General features: G+C 41.5%; 3 protein-coding genes across 5 annotated transcripts; 1 reads left to right on the top strand and 2 right to left on the bottom strand.

Moving 5' to 3' along the window:
• Window positions 1–700: 700 nt before the first annotated feature.
• Window positions 701–6,896, top strand: LOC5517428 (transmembrane protein 59). Of its 2 annotated transcripts, none has more exons than XM_048734547.1 (6): window positions 701–886; window positions 1,027–1,135; window positions 4,256–4,353; window positions 4,820–5,081; window positions 5,449–5,680; window positions 5,725–5,879. In XM_048734547.1, exons 1-5 carry the CDS (start codon window positions 740–742, stop codon window positions 5,652–5,654), a joined length of 822 nt encoding a protein of 273 aa, XP_048590504.1. In that variant the 5' UTR covers window positions 701–739; the 3' UTR covers window positions 5,655–5,680; window positions 5,725–5,879. The 2 variants fall into 2 exon arrangements, with proteins under 2 accessions (XP_048590504.1, XP_001637383.2); XM_001637333.3 differs by lacking the exon at window positions 5,725–5,879 and adding an exon at window positions 6,075–6,896 and having other exon boundaries at window positions 704–886; window positions 5,449–5,630.
• A 20-nt stretch (window positions 6,897–6,916) lies between these two features.
• On the bottom strand, window positions 6,917–11,998 carry LOC5517384 (proteoglycan 4). Of its 2 annotated transcripts, XM_048734406.1 has the most exons (6): window positions 11,601–11,998; window positions 11,462–11,520; window positions 10,578–10,739; window positions 8,911–10,452; window positions 7,716–8,781; window positions 6,917–7,634 (listed from the first exon to the last, which is right to left on the bottom strand). In XM_048734406.1, exons 1-6 carry the CDS (start codon window positions 11,603–11,605, stop codon window positions 7,205–7,207), a joined length of 3,264 nt encoding a protein of 1,087 aa, XP_048590363.1. In that variant the 5' UTR covers window positions 11,606–11,998; the 3' UTR covers window positions 6,917–7,204. The 2 variants fall into 2 exon arrangements, with proteins under 2 accessions (XP_048590363.1, XP_001637451.3); XM_001637401.3 differs by having other exon boundaries at window positions 7,716–10,452; window positions 11,601–11,997.
• Window positions 11,999–12,207: 209 nt separating this feature from the next.
• Window positions 12,208–15,672, bottom strand: LOC5517429 (protein PRY1). The gene is made up of 5 exons (XM_032361863.2): window positions 15,533–15,672; window positions 14,850–14,913; window positions 13,682–14,041; window positions 12,961–13,183; window positions 12,208–12,758 (listed from the first exon to the last, which is right to left on the bottom strand). Exons 2-5 carry the CDS (start codon window positions 14,905–14,907, stop codon window positions 12,443–12,445), a joined length of 957 nt encoding a protein of 318 aa, XP_032217754.1. The 5' UTR covers window positions 14,908–14,913; window positions 15,533–15,672; the 3' UTR covers window positions 12,208–12,442.
• Between the last annotated feature and the right edge of the window lie 6,011 nt (window positions 15,673–21,683).

The following is a 21,683-nucleotide window of genomic DNA, read 5'->3' as shown; positions in this document are numbered from 1 at the left end:
TTCTTAAGGTTACTTTTGTGCATGTTTGTTTGTATTCGGTGAATGAAAGACCTATCACGAGACCATGCAGGTTTGTACGGCCGACTACATAAAGGAAATTCAAAACTCACATAAATATTGCTTTCAACTAAAGCCACATCTTGCAACGGTAGTAAAAGGGTTGTTCGAGTGCGTTACTCAGTGTGCTTTGTCATTCCATCTTCTCGGCCAAACCGGCTGCCTAAAATGTGTCGGTAAATATTCGCTCATGTGAACATGGATTTCGTGGTGAAATACACGTTTAGTTGTCAAATGAATATGGATTTTTAGGGGTGATGTTTACCGGAAACGAGATTTATATTGTTAGAGTCATGTGTCGGAACTGCAAATGTTTAGAGTGTGATGGAAGGTCAACAGTTTTGGTTGTTCTGAGCAAAGCTGTGCTATGTTAATGTTGTATTGTTTATGGGTTTACCGCCGGGGCAAAAGCCTTAATTATGCTTTAAGAATTGCAAGTGATTACTTCTGCTTTCCCTTTGTCCATTACCGCAATTCCTTGAGGTCGATTTCGGGGACTCCTCGGTATGGTTTCGGGTCCCGGGATCACTTGGGGTACTTTTGGGGATCATTTCGGGTCCTGGGATCTTTTCGGGTCCTGTACAGGCCCAGCCCTGTCTAAACACCCAGCATTCTTTGCGCTAGTTCTATTTGACTTTCATCACGTGACCGACCCAAAACGAGAGAAAAACAAAAAATAAGCATGGCGAAGGCGAAAAAGGAATTTATAATTGTTGCGACACAACTCCTCTTTTTAGCGTCGTTTTGTTTAGGAAGGGAATTCCAGAGCGTCACAGAAGAATGTAAGAAGCGTTGTGAAAGAACATTTCCTCTCCATACATATCCAAAGGTAGGAAACATCACAATTTTTAGTTCGTTGTTATACGCACTCCATCAAGATGGCGATGTTGTTGTTGTTTTACTTCGTTGTCGCAAAACATGGGTTTTGCGTTGAAAAAGATTGTGATATATTTTCCTTTCGTTTCCCAGGCAGAGCCAACAAAAGCATGCCTTCGAGGATGTCGTCTTTCCGCCATTAGCCAACTTTCTACGGATAAAAATCGAAGCATTGGAAACGCTTCTCTAACTTGTATCAAAGGTAACTCAAATACTGCGTTAATGACATTTTCATGGTTTTACTTCAGTTATCTGTATCATCTTAATACATAGTTGTAATCTGACGCTTTGTTTAATCGCTTTTTATCTGTAAATGTTCATAACTTGTATCGATTTGATTCCAAACCCGAATATGGTAATTTATGGCATGACATAAGATTCACACTTTAGATATTCTTACTTGATAGTAATTGTAAATTTATTCGTTCAACCTTTTTTCAAGTCACGAGAAGTTTAGGGGGTAGGGCTTGTAAATATTTTTTTTTGTTTAGAACAAAAAATACTAATATTGCTGTCATATAATAAATCATACACATTCTTCTTATCCGCAATTTCCCCTCTGAGATCACAGGTAGCCCAAGCTCTTTATTTGTCTCTATTGATATTTATGGTAAACATAGGGCAAAAACAAAATTACTAAAAACAATAAAATACAACTTGTTGAAAAGATGTGTGTTTTGGCCATATTTTAGCTCCTTTTTCAAGATTATAGATTGACATGTGGTATAAAATACCAATGTTGTGCGGGGGCGCGCATGGGCCGCACCTGCGGTATAAAATATACATGTTGTGCGGGGGCGCGCATGGGCTGCACCTGCGGTATAAAAGGCCGTGCCCATGGGCAGATGGCGACTCACTCAAACCGTCAAGTAGTGCAGGTCTCTACCCACTTTCTTTCCTATGTGTCATAAACACTGAAAAATTTTCAAATAAATAATAGAAACATAATAAATTGAATACCCTAGACACCACCTACAAACCATCCTCAATTGTGGAAGATTCACAATTTGAACTCTCACCAGAACGAAGCTAAAGGTACACTAGGCAAGAAATTTTGTCCATACCTCACGTTCCGTCATCAAAAACACACTTCCTCCCACTTATATTATGGCGACAACCTTACAGATAGTTGGAGTCCAACCAGCCCAAACCTCAGCGCCACACTATTTTCAAGGAATCCGGCAGCATATTCGTCTTTTTGTTGTCATAATATGCTTTACCACAATGAATTTGGCAACCGTCATAATTGCCCCTTTCCCATGAGCTCAAAAACATCCTGTATACAGTACCTGTGGCTGCATAGATTTGGTTACTAGTTTTCTCTGCCCAGAGATATGTGTGTACCTTATTTTTGCTCTGATTTTGATTTTAAGGGCATGTGTTTTGCCCTAGTCTATGTGTTCGAGCATGGCAAGAACTTTTTCAAGATTAGTGCAGACTAATTTCGATGCTCCCTCCAAGGAAAGGGACCTCATTTTTGCGCTCATGATTTGGCGCAATCAAGGCTGAGGAAGTGTGGTTTGTGGATGAAACGCAAGGTATGTCCAAAATTAATTGCTTACCTTTTACATCAATCAAGAGTTTGAATCTTGAAAAAGGTGCTATAATATTCAAAGAAAACGCAGAAAGTAAACATAAACACAACACTAGATTACACACATCTTTTCGATGAGTTGTTTTTTTGTTTTTCACTAATTTTTTTTTTTTCACCCTATTTTTACCGTAAATATCATTAGGGACAAATTAAGAGCTTGGGCTACCTGTGCTGTGATGCCAGGGATTTGAGCCCCTGACATAACAGAAAGCATATTTTTTCCCTTGCTATGGTTGCAGAGATGGAAATGCTTTTGGACTTTTGGACAATTTTATCTGTACAGTTTTTGATTGTCATGAAACTTTTTCTAAGCTTGATTTATAGCCGTCGCTAGGCCCCACTAACGGCTGGATCAGGGACACACACGCTTGTCTGTGACATCACTTCCGATTTTATGCAATTTATTTGCATCTATTCATGCTATATAACACCCATAAACACCCGAAAAAGTAAACAAATACATGAGAAAGTGCAAAATCAGAATTTCAAAGTTCAACATAGCTCGCAAAGTAAAAATGATGTTGGATGTTGGAGATCACTCGCTGGCATGTCAGAATGTAATATAGAATATCTAATTTGCCTCCACAATCTTTGATGATTAGTTTTAGAGTAAAATACTGATTTTGACCTTCCTACTAAGGCCGGAACATCTGGATCTCACAATTCCTCACACACCGTCAAACTTTTTCATTTTTCTGCCATTGCTTCATCCGACAAGGGTTGTAAACATCCCAATAAAAGCCCCCATATTGTTTTACCGAGCAATTCTCTGATGTCTATAGGATAAAATGTCCTTCTGTGTAAAAGACAATTCAAAGCCATTGACAGGAAATACAAAAAAAAAATTCTCTATCTGAAACATTTTAACACTGCTAATCCATCGGATTTTGGATCCAAGACTACAAGCTTTTACTTGAGCCTTCCTAATGGTTAGTGGGCTTCTGCATAAGAACTATACATGCGCTTTTCTGATTGGCTGAAATTTCAATAGCAGGACAAACAGCCAGACCTGTTATCCAGCCATTGATGGGGGCATGTACTGCAGAAACAAGCTGGAAATCAAGTCTAAACTTTTTCTTTAGCTCCTGAGTTTCTTTGCTTAAAATCTGGCTTTATTTCGAATTAATACAAGCAGAACAGTGGCACAAGGTCTTGCAGGAATGAAAAAAAAAACTTGCTTCTCCTCAGTTGATGATATTTCTCTGTACTGTAATTGTGGTTGTTGAAATAAGAGACATGATTTACATTGGGGGAGAGACAACAGCAGTGCACATTTAAGATTTTACCACTATGAAAAGATATGGTACAGTACAGTACAGTAGGACACACCAAAATCTAACGTGTTCACTGGTGTCATCTCTTTGCTGTTATTAATTAATATTTAAGCCACATTGTCACCAGTTTACTTTCAGAGGATGATGGAAACCTCAAATGACAAGAGACAAAAGAACCGTTAGCATCTGCGCTATTAAACAGGCCATCTGTTCTAAATTGTCACTCACATCCTTGAAGAAAATTCCAATGGACATACTGCTTTACAATTTTGGGATATTTTTGCGCTTTCTGGTAAAGATCATTAGAGATTGTAACGTAATCAACCAGAAGTAAGCTGGTGAAAATGCAGCTTTAAGGACCCTTTAACTGTATGTAAAAGAAAGTGGGTTAATACCCCATAATTATTCCTTGATTATTGGAAATTTTCCTGTTCATTTATGCTCTATGTGCCAGGTTGTAGTGAGAGCTACACAGATAAAGACAGCAAGTATGCATGTCAAGTTGGGTGCCAGGATCAGCCTCTCATTCCAACTGCAGAGACCATGTACAAGGTATTTTCTACTTTAGATGAGGGTATTTTCACAGAGCAAGCATTCAAACCAGGGCCAGAGTGGCTAATGTATTAGATTAAAGCAATCAATTCTTTATTGTGTGGTAGACCAATTTCTTGTTAAAGTATTTTGTATGATTACATTCACAAAATATTTAAGATTCAGTACATACAACCATTGAAAATCTGACCCTTCCTTCCCCCTGTTTGGTGATACTCTGCACCCTATAAAGCTATGGTTTTATCCAAATGCCGTTTAGACAGGAATACCTATATACACCTACAGTTTGAATACTGTATCAACATTGTATTCTGTTATACTGTATTAATGTGATGGTACAGTTTATTAAACCTACAGTATTTGAAATTTCATTCATCATAACCTGTATGGCTTCAAAGTCACAGTTCTGAATTTTTATGTGGATGTTGAGAGGCACATTAAAATACTGCCATTACTATCTCTCTAGGACCATATGTCTATGGGTATCTGGTCATTGCGTGACTACTCCAATGCCCACCCCATAATGGTTGCCCACCAGTATTGCAATGGCATCATGCGGCATTTGACCTACTACATGGCCACTTCTACATCCTACTTCTTCGGTAACCGCCATGGGCAAGCCATAGTAGTAAGGATCCAGGAGCCACCACAGGTGTTTGCGAGCATCTCGGAAGCCAATCTTGCACCTCGGGATGAGCCAGAAGTCAGGCTTGGAAAGAGGGAAAAAGGTACTACAGTATTAAGAGTTTTGAAAATATATTAGAGATGGTGATTGTTATTAGTTGCAAAACACAAATTGCTAGACTGCAACTTCTAAGAGTTGTTTTGAAAGAAAAGCTTATAGGTTTGGATAATAATGAGAGCACTAGAAATAATAAGAAACTAAATTGGTTAGGACGGAAACTCGACGGGAACCCATTGAAGAACCCCCTCAATCAAAATTCTGGCAATACATAGGCTTTACAGTTGTTTACAGGCTTAACAGAAGGATTACTTTCCCACATTCTTGTTACTTTGTGACTACAAATGCCATAAGTTATTGGACACAAGATTTGGCTGAGCAATTCTTTCTTTCAATAATTTCCTATATTTAAGGACATTCTGGCTACCATTGGAAAGTACTGCACAAGGGTAAGATGTGGTTGCACTGCGTGTCCAGACGATCTGGTCTGCCATTCTGGTTGGTAGCTTCCACCTTGTTCCTGTCCATCTTCTTTATGATGTGGTTGTGCTGTGCAACCATTCTCACCACTCCTCCTCACAGGGAGAAGGAAAAGGTAATGGAGTTATGTTTTAATTAGTCTCTGTCAGGCACCATTTTGTCATCTTAGCTAGAAGTGTAAAAAACTGCCCAACCCCATATATGCCAAAATTGGGAGAGGTCGTCTTGTAATACTTTCAATTAAATTTGAAAAATCAAGTATAAAATAAACTTTGTTTTCTTTCTGGCTTGTTTCAAGATGTTTTCTCTAATATGCCACAGGTGTGAAAACATATCTCTTCAACCCTTATCTATTTCTCGCAACCAACATAATAAGTACAGTAAAGAAAAATGATAGCCTTTTATGGTCACAGTATCTTAGTCATCTGCCTGAAATACTGGATAAATCAAAAACAACAATATCTTTCAGCTTCAACGAAAACCGTGTGAAGCATTTTATGTTTACATATCATACAATGCCCATCCACCCATCGCACTCTTAACACTCTTTTGCTGTCAGACTTTGCTGGTGGATGACGTGATGTTCATGCAAAGTGATGACCTGGAGAAGCAGCCGCTGATGAAGGAAGACGAAGCTGGCCCGCTACCCATGAAAATCAGCATCGCAGCCACAACCATCTAGACAGCGCAATCTTGGGAAACATTACTTGTTGGAAGTTGGCCGACGCATGTTAATTAGTAGCAAAGGGTGACATGTTGGCCTTGTCGCGCAAAAAGTAATTGTATCTCTCTGAATTGCTGTTTTCAGTGAATGTGAGTGCAGTTTTCTTTCCTTTTCCAAAAATCCAAGTTTAACCAAGGAGATTTTTGGCTTAACTAATTACTAAATATGGTTGAAAATTGGCTTGAAAGAGGGACAAAAGAGGGAAGCGAAATCACCTTGAGAGCACTTGCTAAGACTGTTTAACTAATTAGGAAAGTCATTTTAGGTATTTTAAAGATTACAAGACACGAACGCATACTTGTGGGTTTCTTTACTTATACAGTATGTATAACCTTTACAATCAATCTTCGATTTGCCGCATTTTGAATTAGGTGCCGTGTTACAAAACACGGTAATTCATCAGTATTTATAAACAATTACTCTGTAACTGTAATAATTATAATAATCTGTCTGTAATAATTATAATAATAAATTGAGATTTAACCTTAGTTAGATCAGTGCACGCCAATATCTTATCAGTATTCCAGCACGTCAAAACGATATCCTTTTGTACTGATTTTAAGAAAGTGCTAGGGTGGGGTTGGGTTAATAAGGTTTGGTTTAAATGCTTTTAAAGTACTTAATGCCCTCTTGTTAAATAAAACTAAAAACACATAATTTGTTGATTTATCTTTTTGCAGCGTTTCACATTTTATAAGCATTGGTTTGTGTTTGAGACTTTTTGCTTTTTATTAAGCTACTACTATACTGATGAAGCCCATACTTGAGACATTGACACCCGATTGGACAATTGGATATTGAGTACTTTTGATTAAAAAAGAGATTTTTAAGTTTTTTTAATGGCCCAGGTCCAACAAAAAGATACAGCCACATTTCCCCAACAGCACGTGTTGCGTAAATTTGTGAATAGGACCAATAAGCTGATGATGTTCTCCATTTAGAAGTGCGTTACTCATAACAAAACCTCACTGCTGCCGCTTTGGGAAATGATGCCTCTGCCTGTGAATACCTCTATACCGCTTCCTCCCAACCCCATCCTTACTTTCTCCACCCTGCTTCCCCACCACACCTTTTTTTCTAAGTACGCCCATCCTCGGCTTGCCTAGGATCAGCCGGCGCATCATAGCGACACTCTGCACTTTACCGCAGTAAGCCTCTCGATTGAACACCCCTTGCTTTACGTTGTCCTGGTAGTCCTCATGTCCTGTGTAGTGGTTCCCTGCGGGCTTGTAGCGAGCCACGTAGAACGTACAAGACGTTCCATTTTTAGTGGTAGTTGCTTTGCCGATGCCTAACTCAACACTGGCGTTCCACACCACCTGGGTGAAGTGTCCCGTACCCCCCTGGCCGCGTCCTTGTGGGAAGTCGTATCCGGGGGCACACACCTCGTCATACCTGACGAAAACGACGAATAAGATTTCGGGTCTAGTAAAACGCGGAACCAGTAAAAAGTGGGTTAACAAATAACTCGCTTACCATGATTTGACAACATTGGAGACTGGGAATTCGCCTTTTCGGTTGCATGCCATGAACAGGTTCTCTCCCTCATCCGGCCTCGCTTGTAAAGGGGAGTGAATTAATTTGTGATGAGAAGCCATCTTTTTGGCCCAATCTGTTGCAGCATCGCTCATTTCCTTATTGAGACGCATGGGCTGCGAGCCATGGATGGCTCGAAGGTTATTATGCAGCTGCAAAGCCTCATTTTCTGAATTCGGCTCGGCCATAGTTGGTTTTGTAGCGTAGTGTGTCGTAGGAGAGGGGTTTTCCCCTGGTGTACTCGCTGAACCAGTTGAAGATTGGCTTCCTTGTGTACTGGGCGTCGGAGCGGTGGCTGATTGCTTTGTTGGATTTGGAGGTTTCTTGGGGGGTGGGTTCCTTGCCGTTGATGACTTCATTTCTGTTGGTGCTTGTGTTGGAACCGGTGACTTATTTGCTTCCCCGGGTTTCATGGCTTTTTCTGAGGGCGATTTATCCGTTGGGCTTTGTGTTGAACCTGTTGGTTTTGTAGTTGCCGGTGGTATTGCTGTAGCTTGAGGTTTTGCTGTTGCCTCACTTGGTCTGGTCGTTGTATGTGGAGTGGTTTTCAGGGCTGGGTTCCCTGTTGACGCTGGATTATCTGTCGGGCTTTCTGTTTTACCAAGTGTAGCCGTAGAAGCATCAGTTGGCACGCTTGGCTTGTTAGTCGGATTTGCTTTCTCAACCTGGGGAATTTTAGATGCCGAGCTATCCGTAGGGTTTTTTGTTGCACTTGCTGTTGGGGTTACGCCGGTTTCCTGGGGTGCTGAAGCAGTAGTCTCACCTGGCAGTTGTGTAGTTGCCCTAACTGTTGGCTTAGTAGACAGCGAACTATCTGTTGGGATTTCTGTTTGACTGGTCGGCGAAGTTGGACCGCTTGGTTTAGCCTCGCCTGGCGGGGTCACCACCTGGGGGGTAGGTTTTTTATTTGATGGCTTTGCAGACATCAAGTTATCTGTCGGTCCCTGTGTTGCACTGTTTGGTGAAGTTGATCCGGGTGGTTTTGGTGTTTGATCAGTTGGCTTGCCTGGCGGGATCATCGACTGTGGTGTGGTTTTCTTGGTGGGAGGCTTAGCAGACACAACGCCATCCGTTGGCCCCTGCGTAGAACCTGCTGGTGATCCAGGTGGTTTTGGTGTTGGAGACGTTTTAGTGCCTGGCGGAATCATCGACTGTGATGTGGTTTTCTTGGTGGGAGGCTTAGCAGACACAACGCCATCCGTTGGCCCCTGCGTAGAACCTGCTGGTGATCCAGGTGGTTTTGGTGTTGGAGACGTTTTAGTGCCTGGTGGAATCATCGACTGTGGTGTGGTTTTCTTGGTGGGAGGCTTAGCAGAAACAACACCTTCTGTTGGCCCCTGCGTGACACCGACTGGTGATCCGGGTGGTTTTGGTGTTGGAGCAGTTGGCTTGCCTGGCGGAATCATCGACTGTGGTGTGGTTTTCTTGGTGGTAGGCTTAGCAGACACAACACCTTCTGTTGGCCCCTGCGTGACACCGACTGGTGATCCGGGTGGTTTTGGTGTTGGGGCAGTTGGCTTGCCTGGCGGAATCATCGACTGTGGTGTGGTTTTCTTGGTGGGAGGCTTAGCAGACAAAACGCCATCCGTTGGCCCCTGCGTAGAACCTGCTGGTGATCCAGGTGGTTTAGTTGTTGGAGATGTTGTCTTGCCTGGAGGGATCACCGACTGTGGTGTGGTTTTCTTGGTGGGAGGCTTAGCAGACACAACACCATCTGTCGACCCCTGTGTGGCACCAGGTGACGAAGTTGGACCGGGCATAGAAGGCTTTCGTGCTGTTACACCTGTCAAAGCTGATGACTTTGGTGTAGTTACAGTTGGTCCACCTGGCTGGGTCTTTGGGTTTGTTGCGGCATTTTCCGTCGGTTTCTTTGAGGACGCTTGGGTATCTGTTGGGCTGTTGGGCTGTGATGGGCCAGTTGGTGATGTCGACATGGGTATCTTAGGGGAAGAGGCAGATTGCAAAACGGTTGGTTCGGTTGAACCTGGTGCTTTGGCCGTAGAAGCGCCTGGTTGAGTTTCAGGTTGTGGTGTTGCCTCTATAGTCGTACTGGCTGGTTGAGTTGGACCGGGTGCTTTGGGCGTGGAAGCAGTTGTCTCGCCTGGTTGAGATACCGGTTTTGTTGTAGTTTTCTTAGTTTGAGTAGGCTGAGTTGGACCTGGTACCTCTGGCGTAGAAGCAGTTGTACCTTCTGGTTGAGTTTCCGGTTGTGGTGCAGTATTCTTAGTTGTACCGGCTGGTTGAGTTGGACCGGGTGCTTTTGGCGTAGAAACAGTTGTCTCGCCTGGCTTAGTCTCACGTTGTGGTGTAGTAATCTTAGTTGAACCGGGTGGTTGGGTTGGACCGGTTTGTTTTGGGATAGCAGTGGTCTCGCCTGGTCGTGTCGATGACTGTGGTGACGCATTATTCGGTGACGTTGGGGGCTTTGTAGACAGCGAACTATCTGTTGGATTCTGTGTTGCAGGGGTTGATGAAGTCGGTAGGGTGGAGCCTGACGATTTCGGCGTAGAATCGGTTTTCTCAGTTGGCGTCTGCCCAGTCGAAGAGCTACTATTTGGGCTTTGTTTTACGCTTGTTGGCGAAGCTGGACTTGGCTGTTGAGTTCCCACGTCCGGTCCATTTGTTTTGGGTGGGGATGCGCTTCCTGGTGAGCCCGTTGCTGGAAAAGGCTTGTTACCTAAAACAGATCATTCGTTTTTTTATGTCGAACTTTATCTTTTTTCCATGGGTACAACCTGCAGCAGACAAAATCAGACAGACGGACGAACAAACAGACTGACCAAGTTTCACATTGAGCCTCACCTTCCTTAGGTGCATTGGAAGCAGCCGGATTCTTTGGTTTTGGTTTGATGACCAATTGTCCCTCTATAACGTAGTCGCCCTCTATCGACTGATCCCTCTTAGTACCTGAAGTTCTCTTCAATTCCTTTCCATGACGACTACGTCCAGACGGGCTTCTACCTTCTAAAAATAATGGTAGTCACGACTCTTAATTTTCACTACGAGTTAAGCTCGCCTGAAAAACCTTTTTAGCTTTTGTTCGGTAGAGCCTCTCGCCTAAAGCATTTGTTCCCTTTTTTTGATTATTTGTCTTACTTTTTCCCTGTTGGCTATAGTGTACCCTACCCTGTGACCCCAAGCTAACTTTCCCTATAAAGACAATTACAACCCTTCTGCTTTTCCAAACAGCCCACAATTGTATGACTTTTACACACGTAAAAGACAGGGTCAAAGGTATTTTCTCCGTATACAAAGCCACTTGAAAATGATATTTAATTTTAATGGCAATTCTTCAGGTTAACCACGTGATTTCTGCGAGACCATGAATCTGTGGGTGGTGATGGGCGTGGTGTACCAGCTCGAAATACCCCGAGAAAAAACCTCGACCCCACAAAATGTTACTATGAATATGTTTTCCTGATTGCTTTTAAGTATATACTGCTTAAGTCAGGCACCCTTTTCCAATTCTTAAAGATCTTAACCCTGTCTACATCACTGATTTATTTAACAGATTTAACCTTTACTACTTTTGACGACGAAATATCACCATTAGGCTTTTGCGAGATTTCAAGGTATCAGTAAAACGTTTTGACGCATCTTTTTCAGATATATGTATGCCCCAAGGTTAATGATCTGTCGTATTCCACAGCCTCACCAGCTCAATTGATTTGTCCATCAGAAATTACCTGTTAACGCTGAGGCAAAGATTACAGCCAGCGCAATTAGCGCGAACAGATACAAACGTCTACAAGACATAATGAACATTAGTCGTATAAAATTCACCTTAGTGTGGCAAGGCGTTTTTTATAATAATAATTAACTTACCGCATCTTTTGTCATACGAGAGCCACTTCTCTTAACTCGCGTGTCTCGCGGGTCTGACCAAAAATTGCGACACGCATGAATAATGGAGATGGCCAATCCCCTGATTCAGGTTATTTTGCCGCAGGCTAAAATGCCCTACATAATCTTTGAATTTTTCCTTTGATTACATAGTGAAGGCCTTGCGTGAGCTTATGTACATAGCCAAGTCCATTTCGTGCCGTAAACAAAGGGCGTTGTTTAACCTAAGTAAAATTTTTGCATAGCATTGAATTCTCACACCCTCGCATTTTGCCCTTTTCAACCATAGATACACTTTGTACAAGCCATCGACTTAGGCTACTTGTGCTTCTTTGGCTCACGTGCGTGTGTGTCAGTGTTGCTTTTTACGCTGATGCGCGGGTGTACCCTGGGTACCAGAGGCTCGAGCTTCACTCGTTTAGTGTCACGCCGGTCTTAGTTACCGTAGTCAAGACCGGCGTGACATTAATGAATGAAGCTCGAGCCTCTGTTACCCATTGTAGCGCGTGTGTTTCAAAATATGTGACATTTTTATTGTTTATGGCACCAGTACTTAAGGTCTATCATTCACAGCATAGCTATCAAGAAAATTTATTTTAGTTTTTTACAAACATTTCTACATCTTTACAGATATCTAAATTCGTCTATCAAATTCGTCAGTGGGAGATGATGTCAAGCCAAACGGAATGGAATCTGTGCTATGATATCCACAATTCTTGGTTATGATTTTTTAGATAAAAATTATGGATGCATAGATGGCCCGCGCTAAGGTGTTTCAGACGATTTTTCTTCTAATAAATACGGTATGTTCGTTCTGCTGTGACTTAGTTCAAATCCTCAGGTATATAAAATCGTGGTAGATCGTATCTTTTTCGCCGTCTTCTCCGATCCTTCACTTTGCTGCAGTACTTTGCTCGATCAAAATTTCCCTTGACCACATTCTTGCTGAATCTGTTCGCGTAGTTTCCAGGTTTGTCATACCTCGCGACGCTGAACACACAAGGGAAGTTCTGGAACGTTCCCTCTGCCATTCCAAAACCCATTTTGGTGCTTGATTTCCAGACGACCTGTGTAAAGTGACCGGCTGCTCCCATGCTCTCGGTACCGAATGTGTATCCTGGTTTACACACCTCGTTATACCTGCCAACAAAAAATATAAAATCAATTGTGGGCAAAACACTTCAAATATAAGCTAATAGACAGAACGAGGACGCATTTCTCGCAATCGTCTTACCACCAGACAAAGAAAAGCAGCGCCTCTCAGTTCGTGAAGACAGATCCCTTTTTTACTTTTTCTGCCTGTTGTTTTTGCCTTAGGCAGCTGGTATCTGGTTCTACTTACCAAGTCACCACAGCGGCTGTTGGGGATTTCTTCTCCGGTCTGCACGCAATGTTCCAATTTTCACCGACATTTCCACGATTGTTGTCATGTGACCCGTCGCCATCTTTAGCGATCTTCTCGGCCCAGGCCTGCGCCTTTTTTGACAGCTCTTTGTCGAGTGTCATCGCAGGGACCCCGTGGACCTTTCGCAATCTGTTGTGGGCCTTTAGTGCCTCCTCATCAGCTATCAAAGATACATTTAGGAAATGTAGACACATACGTAATCTTCGCTTCGCAATATAAAGTACTTAGTGCAACCAAAACATATGAAAAAAGTGTTGAAACAGAAAGTGGTCCAAGATCAACATGCAAACTGACGGCTTCTTATTGTGAAAATAAAAACGATCCAATATTCAACCTAATTGCATTGTCTCTATTGTCTCTCCTGTGTTATTCGTGCCTTGTAGTTGGGTCAAAGTTTTTGTATTTTCTAACTTCATCTCGTTCTACGAAGGTAAAAATCCCAAAAAAATCCATGTTTACTAGACGGCTGGAAACAAACTTCGACCTAACTAAATTTTCAGAGGATATCCCCTAATCTAGAAAAAAGCAAATTATGAAAAAAACAATGTCTGTTAACATAGCTCAAGCAAACAAAAAAAACATCAATATTTACTTGTCTCTGGGTCTGAGGGTTGCTCCTTAATTTTTATATTTAGAATAATAGAATAAAGTTCCGTACCTCCAGACTTGGGAATAGTCGGGCTTGCCGTAGGGGCGTTACCATTGGGCGTGGCGGAGGCTGCAGAAGTGGCACCGCCGGGTGTGGTTTGCGGTGCAGCCGTGGTGCCCCCAGGGGTAGACCCCGAGGTCTGGCCCCCTGTAGTGGGTCCTGCCGAAGTGGGTGCGGCCGAGGTTGGAGCTGCCGAGCTGGGACCGGGTGTAGTAGCCGCTCCTCCCGGCATGAGCCCCGGGGCTCCTTGTATGATGAGACTTAGCACCATTGACCCCCCTCCTGGTTTGTATTTGGCCACGCCCTGAATCACGAGGCTCTTGAATTGACTATCATCGTCTTGTTTGACAGGTGTTGGCTTACCGGGAGCTGTGTTGTAGAAGAGTAAGGGGTGATTAAGGGATTTGCGAGAGCTCAGTGAAAGGAAAGCCACAGAATAGTCTTTGGCGAAGATATCAAGCAGTCGGGTAATCATGGCTTAGAACTTTGAGCAATCCATACCCTAGAAGTCGAGTATGCGACTTGATAAAACAAGTCGATAGACTTGATAGAGTAAGCGCTTGATAAAACACATTGCGCAATCATACGAGAATTGCACTTATTTAGCGAGCATATTCCTATTTTGGGGGAATATTTCATTGGCCCTTGGAGTGGATATCGTTTCCCAAATAAGTAGGCCTAGGTTCAAATCTTGATCATTTTAGCTTGGAATTTTCTCAGAGGTGTTTAAACTTGGTTATGTGGCTAGAACTCTGGATCATTTTTCTTCTTGGATAAGAGACACAGACCCTTGATACCATCTTCAGTAACGCCGTTCACACATTAACTTCAGAATGTAAACTGCGTGAAGAGGCTCCTAAAGCTCCGTGCAAATTGCGCCAACACCTGACAGCTTTGCTGGCGAATTTTTGCTTGACTGATAATAAAATGCAATATGCGCTACATCAGATATTTAATAATAAACGAGTCACGGATCTTTTTTATCCAATTCTTTCACACTACTACGGTCCGACCCGCAACATGAACCAGAGGCGTACCTGCCTTTAAGCCTGGGTTTAACTAGATTAAGACATTTTCAATCCCCCCTTCTCCCCCAGAAATTTGAAAGAGGACAATATACTCTCTGACGATCGAAGGATACTGTTTAATCTCTTAGTGGTTTTAGTGTAAGTCTTACCAGACAGAACACTGCATATGAGGGACGCTAGAAGGCCGCACCGGAAAATAACCCCCATTACCTCCTGAGAATAAGCAACAGAGTCAGAGATTAGGGTCATTGTTTTTGGTGGTCGCTTTTTAGCGCGCGAGATATGTATATTTGGTGTGTATGAGGGGGAGGTATGGATTTTTTTTCTAGAATCAAAGCATTTCGAAAGTTATGTGCTGTATCGAATAAGGCTCCTCCTATGACCTGTAAAGGGTCATTCGTGTCACGTAGATACAAGTAGATACAATAAACTACGATAAAAGAGTGGTACATTAGAATGCATCTATATTCAAAAGATATAGATGTGTGTGGCCCTACAATACAACACAAAATATGCTACTAAGTAGAGAACTCCCTCGTATTCTTAAAAAAGTCGGTAGTAAAAGGGTACAAAAGTTTCAAATGCGCGCACGTGGTAGTAATACAACTTTCCCAGTGTTTAAAACGAAGGTTAATTCACGTCACGTCTCGATGGTTGAAAAAGAGGGTCAGGTGTGACCGGTTTAGCGTTCCATTTGGATTCAAACCCCGCCTTGTGGCTTTTAGCCTTAACAAATACACCTTTGATCATAAACATCTTTAACCCCAAAATCAACAATCAAGTAAGAAATGTTGTCCTGCCTACTAGTTAAACTTTTTATACTTTCCCTCACCGTTTTTTCTTTTCTTTACAGGGATCACTGCTTGGTTTACCCTTTACCCTTGAAGAACTCTTCTTTGCTTAAACACTTCGTAGCTTCCTAGAGTAATGTTATGAATATTTGATGCCTATTGTGCAGGCGACATTCAAATCACTCTTCAGGTGGTATACTAAGCGCTGTTTTGGTGACCACTGAATATTTGATTAAAAACGATTCCACTTTAATTCTTACCTATAACAATACCTTATGGCATTTTATAAAGACTTGCCTGACACAAACTCTCAATCACAAGAATAAATGCAAAAACCATCTTTTTTTAAAAGTATTAAAGAAAGCCCGCGTTATTCCTAGTAGTAGCCATACTGGTTCACTTCTGTCAAAGTTGCGGGTAAGGTGATCATGCGCCACGCGGTCCCTGTTATTAGAATTATTCTTACGAAAAAAAAACACACACGCATATATATATATATATATATATAGTGTTGGTTTGAGAAAAATACAAACTACATAGGTTTCCCTACAGGTCTGTTTCGTGGTTGCCCACTCATCAGGGGATTTCCCCTGATGAGTGGGCAACCACGAAACAGACCTGTAGGGAAACCTATGTAGTTTGTATTTTTCTCAAACCAACACTATACACCGCTCTACTTTCGAGTATTGAGCACTTTCTATGAAAGCCTTCAACCATCATTTTATATATATATATATATATATATATATATATATATATATATATATATATATATATATATATATATATATATATATATATATATATATATATATATATATATATATATATATATATATATATATATATGTATGTATGTATGTGTGTGTGTGTGTGTGTGTGTGTGTGTGTGTGTGTGTGTGTGTGCGTGCGCCGAACCGTGTTTAGGAGGACCGGTATTTGGATAAACACCAACGTTCAGAGGACCACCGTATTTACGAGGACCGACCTCCGGTCCTCGTAACGCTTTTTGTCTAGAACACCGTAAAACGTCGTGCAATGATATCCTAGAGGCTTTTTAAAGTGGTCCTCGTAAACCACCCTGGGCATGATTTGTAAGTGTGCATGGTTTTGGTCCTTCTAAACCACCTTCCGTTAGCTTTTTACTTTTTATTGCTTTTTTCAGCCATACTCTAGGAATCTTAGGTTTTGAGGCTATCTCACATATTATCAAGGAATAACAATTACAAAAAAGTTGTTTCTTTTAGTTTACACTCTTCTTTTTTTTTTAGCCCCACACACACTTTTTTCAGTGGTCTTCCTAATGTCGGTGAAAAAACATGTCGTAGCAACGTCGGTGAAAAAACTTGTTATATTTAAATCAAATGCAAGTAGGGAATTAAATGACACTATATAGTTGTTTTGTTCGTTTATTAGAATTTCAACAAATAAATCAATTCTATCACACTTTTCTTACAGTAATCAATAGAGAGGTTTCCACAAACCCGTAAAATATACCTCAGCGTATTATCTTCTCATTTTCATCTTCTTTTGACAACGACAAGAAATTACAGTAAATATTGGAAAATTCGCGGGTCTTGGGTTCCAAGGTTTAAATCCGCGATTTAAACCTTCAATTTTGTAGTTATTTTGGTAAATTAGTAGTATTTGGGGGTCAAAAAAAAAAAAAAAAAACCTTGGGGTCCAAGACCTGACCGCGGATTTTTTTAGTGTTCGCGAATTTTCCAACATTCACTGTATTATTTGCTTGACAGGGTTATTGTAACAATTCCAAAATCGTTATTGAATACATTATTTTAAGCTAAGCTCCTTATCCTCTGTACATTACATCCATGCTAATCAAATCTGAGCTAAGCCCCTTATCAACTTTATATTAGACAACATTAATCAAAATGAGGAAAGCCCTTCAGCACTGCACATGAGGCCAATGCTAATCAAACTGAGCTAAGCCCCTTATAAACCGTTTATTTGACTAACACCAACCAAAATATCCGTACCATATCCACTCTACACCACATCAATGATAATCAAACTGAGCTGAAGCCCCTATCTACTGTACATCAGACCAATGATCATCAAACTGAAGTAAGCACCTTATCTAGTGCATTTAGACACATTTAGACACGCTAATGAAACAAAGCAAAGCCCCTCCTTCACAGTACAGAAGACTGATGCTAATCAAACTTAGCTATGCCCCTTATCCATTGTACATGAAACCCTTATTCAACAGAGCTGAGCCCCTTATCCAATAATAATCAAACTGATTTAAGCCCCTTGTACACTGTATATTAGACTAAAACTACTCAAAGAAAAGACCCATATCCCCTCGACACCTGACCAATTAAATTCAGACTGAGCTGTGCCACTTATCAACTGTACGACAAACAAATTATAATCAAACTGTACAAAGCGACTTATTTACTTGAAAACAAGCCAATAATAATCAAACTGAACTAAGCAACTTATCCACCACACACCAAACTTATGCTAATCAAACAAAGCTCAGTCTGTTATCCACAATACACGAGAGCTAAACTAACTCAACTGAGCTAAGCCCCTTATCCACCGCACATCAAATTGAACTAAGCTACTTATACATCGCATGCTAATCAAACTAAACTACACTGTTTGCCCCTTATCCACTATACACAAGACTTAGCTAGGGCCCCTTATCCACTGTACAAATGACCAACGCTAATTCAACAGAGCTAAGCCCCTTGTCTACTGTTCTTCAGACAAATGATAAACAAACTGAATTAAGCCCGCCTATCCGCTGTTTATATGACCGGCTCCAACGAAACTGCTCTAAGCTCCTCAGCACTGCACAAGCAGCCAATGCTTCTTAAACTGAGCATAGCCCATTACTCACCGCACACCAAAATGACGCTAAGCAAACTGAGCCAAGCCCCTTATCCACCGCACATCAAACTGAGCTAAGCCCCTTATCCACCGCACACCAAAATGACACTAAGCAAACTGAACTAAGCCCCTTATCCACCACACACAAAACTGGTGCTAAGCAAACTGAGCTAAACCCCCTTAAAATCCACTGCACACCAAACTGACACTAAGCAAACTGAGCCAAGCCCCTTTTCCACCGCACATCAAACTGGTGCTAAGCAAACTAAGCTAAAGCCCCTTAAAATCCACTGCACACCAAACTGACACTAATCAAACTGAACTACGCCCCTTATCCACTGCACATACTGATGCTTATCAAACTGGGCCATTTCCTTTATCCAATATACACAGACCAATACTAATCAAACTGAACTAAGCCTTATATTCACTGTACACAAGACCAACTCTAATTCAACTGAGCTTAGCACTTTATCCATTGCACACCAGACTGATGCAACACAAGACCAGCACTAACTCATTTAAGCTAAGCCCTCACCACAGCACACCAGACCACAGACAAATACTAATCAAACTAATAAAGTACCTTAACCTCTGTACATCAAATTAAACTTTACCACTTATCCATCACACATCAGACTGATGCCAATCAAAGTGAGTTAAGCCCCTCAAACACTGTACACAAGACCAACACTGACTCATCTGAGCCAGGGCCCTCAACACAGCACACCAGGCAAATGATAATCAAACTGAGCTAAGCCCCGTATCCACTGTAAACCAATATGAGGTAAGCCCCATCTGCTCTACAACAAACCAATGATAATCAAACTGAGTTATCAGAACAATAATAACCAAACTGAACTTAACACCTTATCCACTGTACACCAGACCAATGATAGTCTAATTCCCTTATCAACTCTACATCAAACAAATATTAATCAAACTGAACTAAGCACCTTATCTAATGCATTTAGACAAACACGAATGAAACCGAGCAAAGCCTCTTATCCACCACAAACAAGACTGATGCTATTCCAACTGAGCTTATAAGCCCCTTATTCACCACACACTAAATAATGATGCTATTTAAACTGAGCTTAAGCCCCTTATTTACTACACACCATACTGGTGCTATCCAAACTGAGCTTAAGGCCCTTATTCACACCACACACCATACTGATGCTATTCCAACTAAGTTTAAGCCCCTTATTCACCACACACTATAATGATGCTATTTAAACTGAGCTTAAGCCCCTTATTCACCACACACTATACTGATGCTATTCCAACTGAGCTTAAGCCCCTTATTCACACCACACTGATGCTATTCCAACTGAGTTTAAGCCCCTTATTCACCACACACTATACTGACGCTATTCCAACTGAGCTTAAGCCCCTTATTCACTACACACCATACTGATGCTATTCCAACTGAGCTTAAGCCCCTTATACACCACACACCATACTGATGTAATTCAAACTGAGCTTAAGCCCCTTATACACCACACACTATACTGATGCTATTCCAACTGAGCTTAAGCCCCTTATTCACCACACACCATAATGATGTTATTCAAACTGAGTCTAAGCCCCTTATACACCACACACTATACTGATGCTATTAAAACTGAGCTTAAGCCCCTTATACACCACACACTACACTGATGCTATTCCAACTGAGCTTAAGCCCCTTATTCACCACACACCATAATGATGTTATTCAAACTGAGTCTAAGCCCCTTATACACCACACACTATACTGATGCTATTAAAACTGAGCTAAAGCCCCTTATTTACTACACACCATACTGGTGCTATTCAAACTGAGTTTAAGCCCCTTATTCACCACACACTATACTGATGCTATTCCAACTGAGCTTAAGCCCCTTATTCACCACCCACCATACTGATGCTATTCAAACTGAGCTTAAGCCCCTTATTCACCACACACCATACTGATGTTATTCTAACTGAGCTTAAGCCCCTTATACACCACACACTATACTGGTGCTTAATCAAACTGGGCTTACTTATTCACTACACACTATACTGATGCTATTCAAACTGAGCTTAAGCCCCTTATTCACTACACACCATACTGATGCTATTCAATCTGAGCTTAAGCCCCTCATTTACTACACACCATACTGATGCTATTCAAACTGAGTTTAAGCCCCTTATTCACCACACACTATACTGATGCTATTCCAACTGAGCTTAAGCCCCTTATACACCACACACCATACTGATGCTATTCAAACTGAGCTTAAGCCCCTTATTCACACCACACACTATACTGATGCTATTCCAACTGAGCTTAAGCCCCTTATTCACCACACACTATACTGATGCTATTCCAACTGAGCTTAAGCCCCTTATTCACTACACACCATACTGATGTTATCCAAACTGAGCTTAAGGCCCTTATACACCACACATTATACTGATGCTATGCAAATGTTAATGACACTGAATTAAGCCCTTATCCACTGTAAACTAGACCAACACTAACTCATCTGAGCTATGCCCCACCAGGACCTAGTGTTTAGAATTAAGCCCCTATCCACTGTTCATCATCAGACTAATAATAATCAAAACAAGTTAAGCTCTTATCCACTGTTTATACGATCAGCTCTAATAAAAATGAGCTAAGCCCCTCAGCACTGTATAAAGGCCAATGCTAAGCAAACTGAGCTGACTCCCTTATTCACTGTACAGAATTGAAATGCACAACACACCAGATACTGATGTCCAACACACACCAGATTCTGGTGCTTATCAAACTGAACCAGCCCATATCAACTGTACATAAGACTGAGCCAAGCACCTTTTCCATCAAATTGGACTTAAGCCAGTTATCATCAGACTGATGCCTCCAGTTATATCATCAAACTGAGCTAAGCCCCTTGTACACAAGACAATCCTAATTCAACTGAGCTTAGCCCCTAGCCAACACACAAGGGGCCAATGCTAATCAAACTGAGCTACAAGTGCACTTTACGTCAAATTGAACTCAGCCAGTTATCCATCACACACCAGACAAATGCTAATCAAACTGAGCTAGTATATGGGAACAATAATAATCAAACTGACTAGGTCCCTTATCAACCACACACCAGACTGATGCTAAGCATACTGAACTAAACCCCCTATTGTACACAAGACTGAGCTAAGCACCTTTTCCACTGTAAACCCAACCAATCCTTATTTAACTGTGCATGGCCCCTTATCCAATAATAATCAAAATGGAATTATGCACCGCACACCAGACTAATGCTAAGCAAACTGAGCTGAGCGCCTAATCCATTGTACACAAGACCAATGCTATTCAAA

This window comes from Nematostella vectensis, chromosome 1, assembly GCF_932526225.1.
Source record: "Nematostella vectensis chromosome 1, jaNemVect1.1, whole genome shotgun sequence".
NCBI classification, from domain to species: domain Eukaryota; kingdom Metazoa; phylum Cnidaria; class Anthozoa; order Actiniaria; family Edwardsiidae; genus Nematostella; species Nematostella vectensis.
The sequence above is the reverse complement of the archived record's forward strand: the minus strand, read 5'-3'. Positions and strand labels throughout refer to the sequence as shown.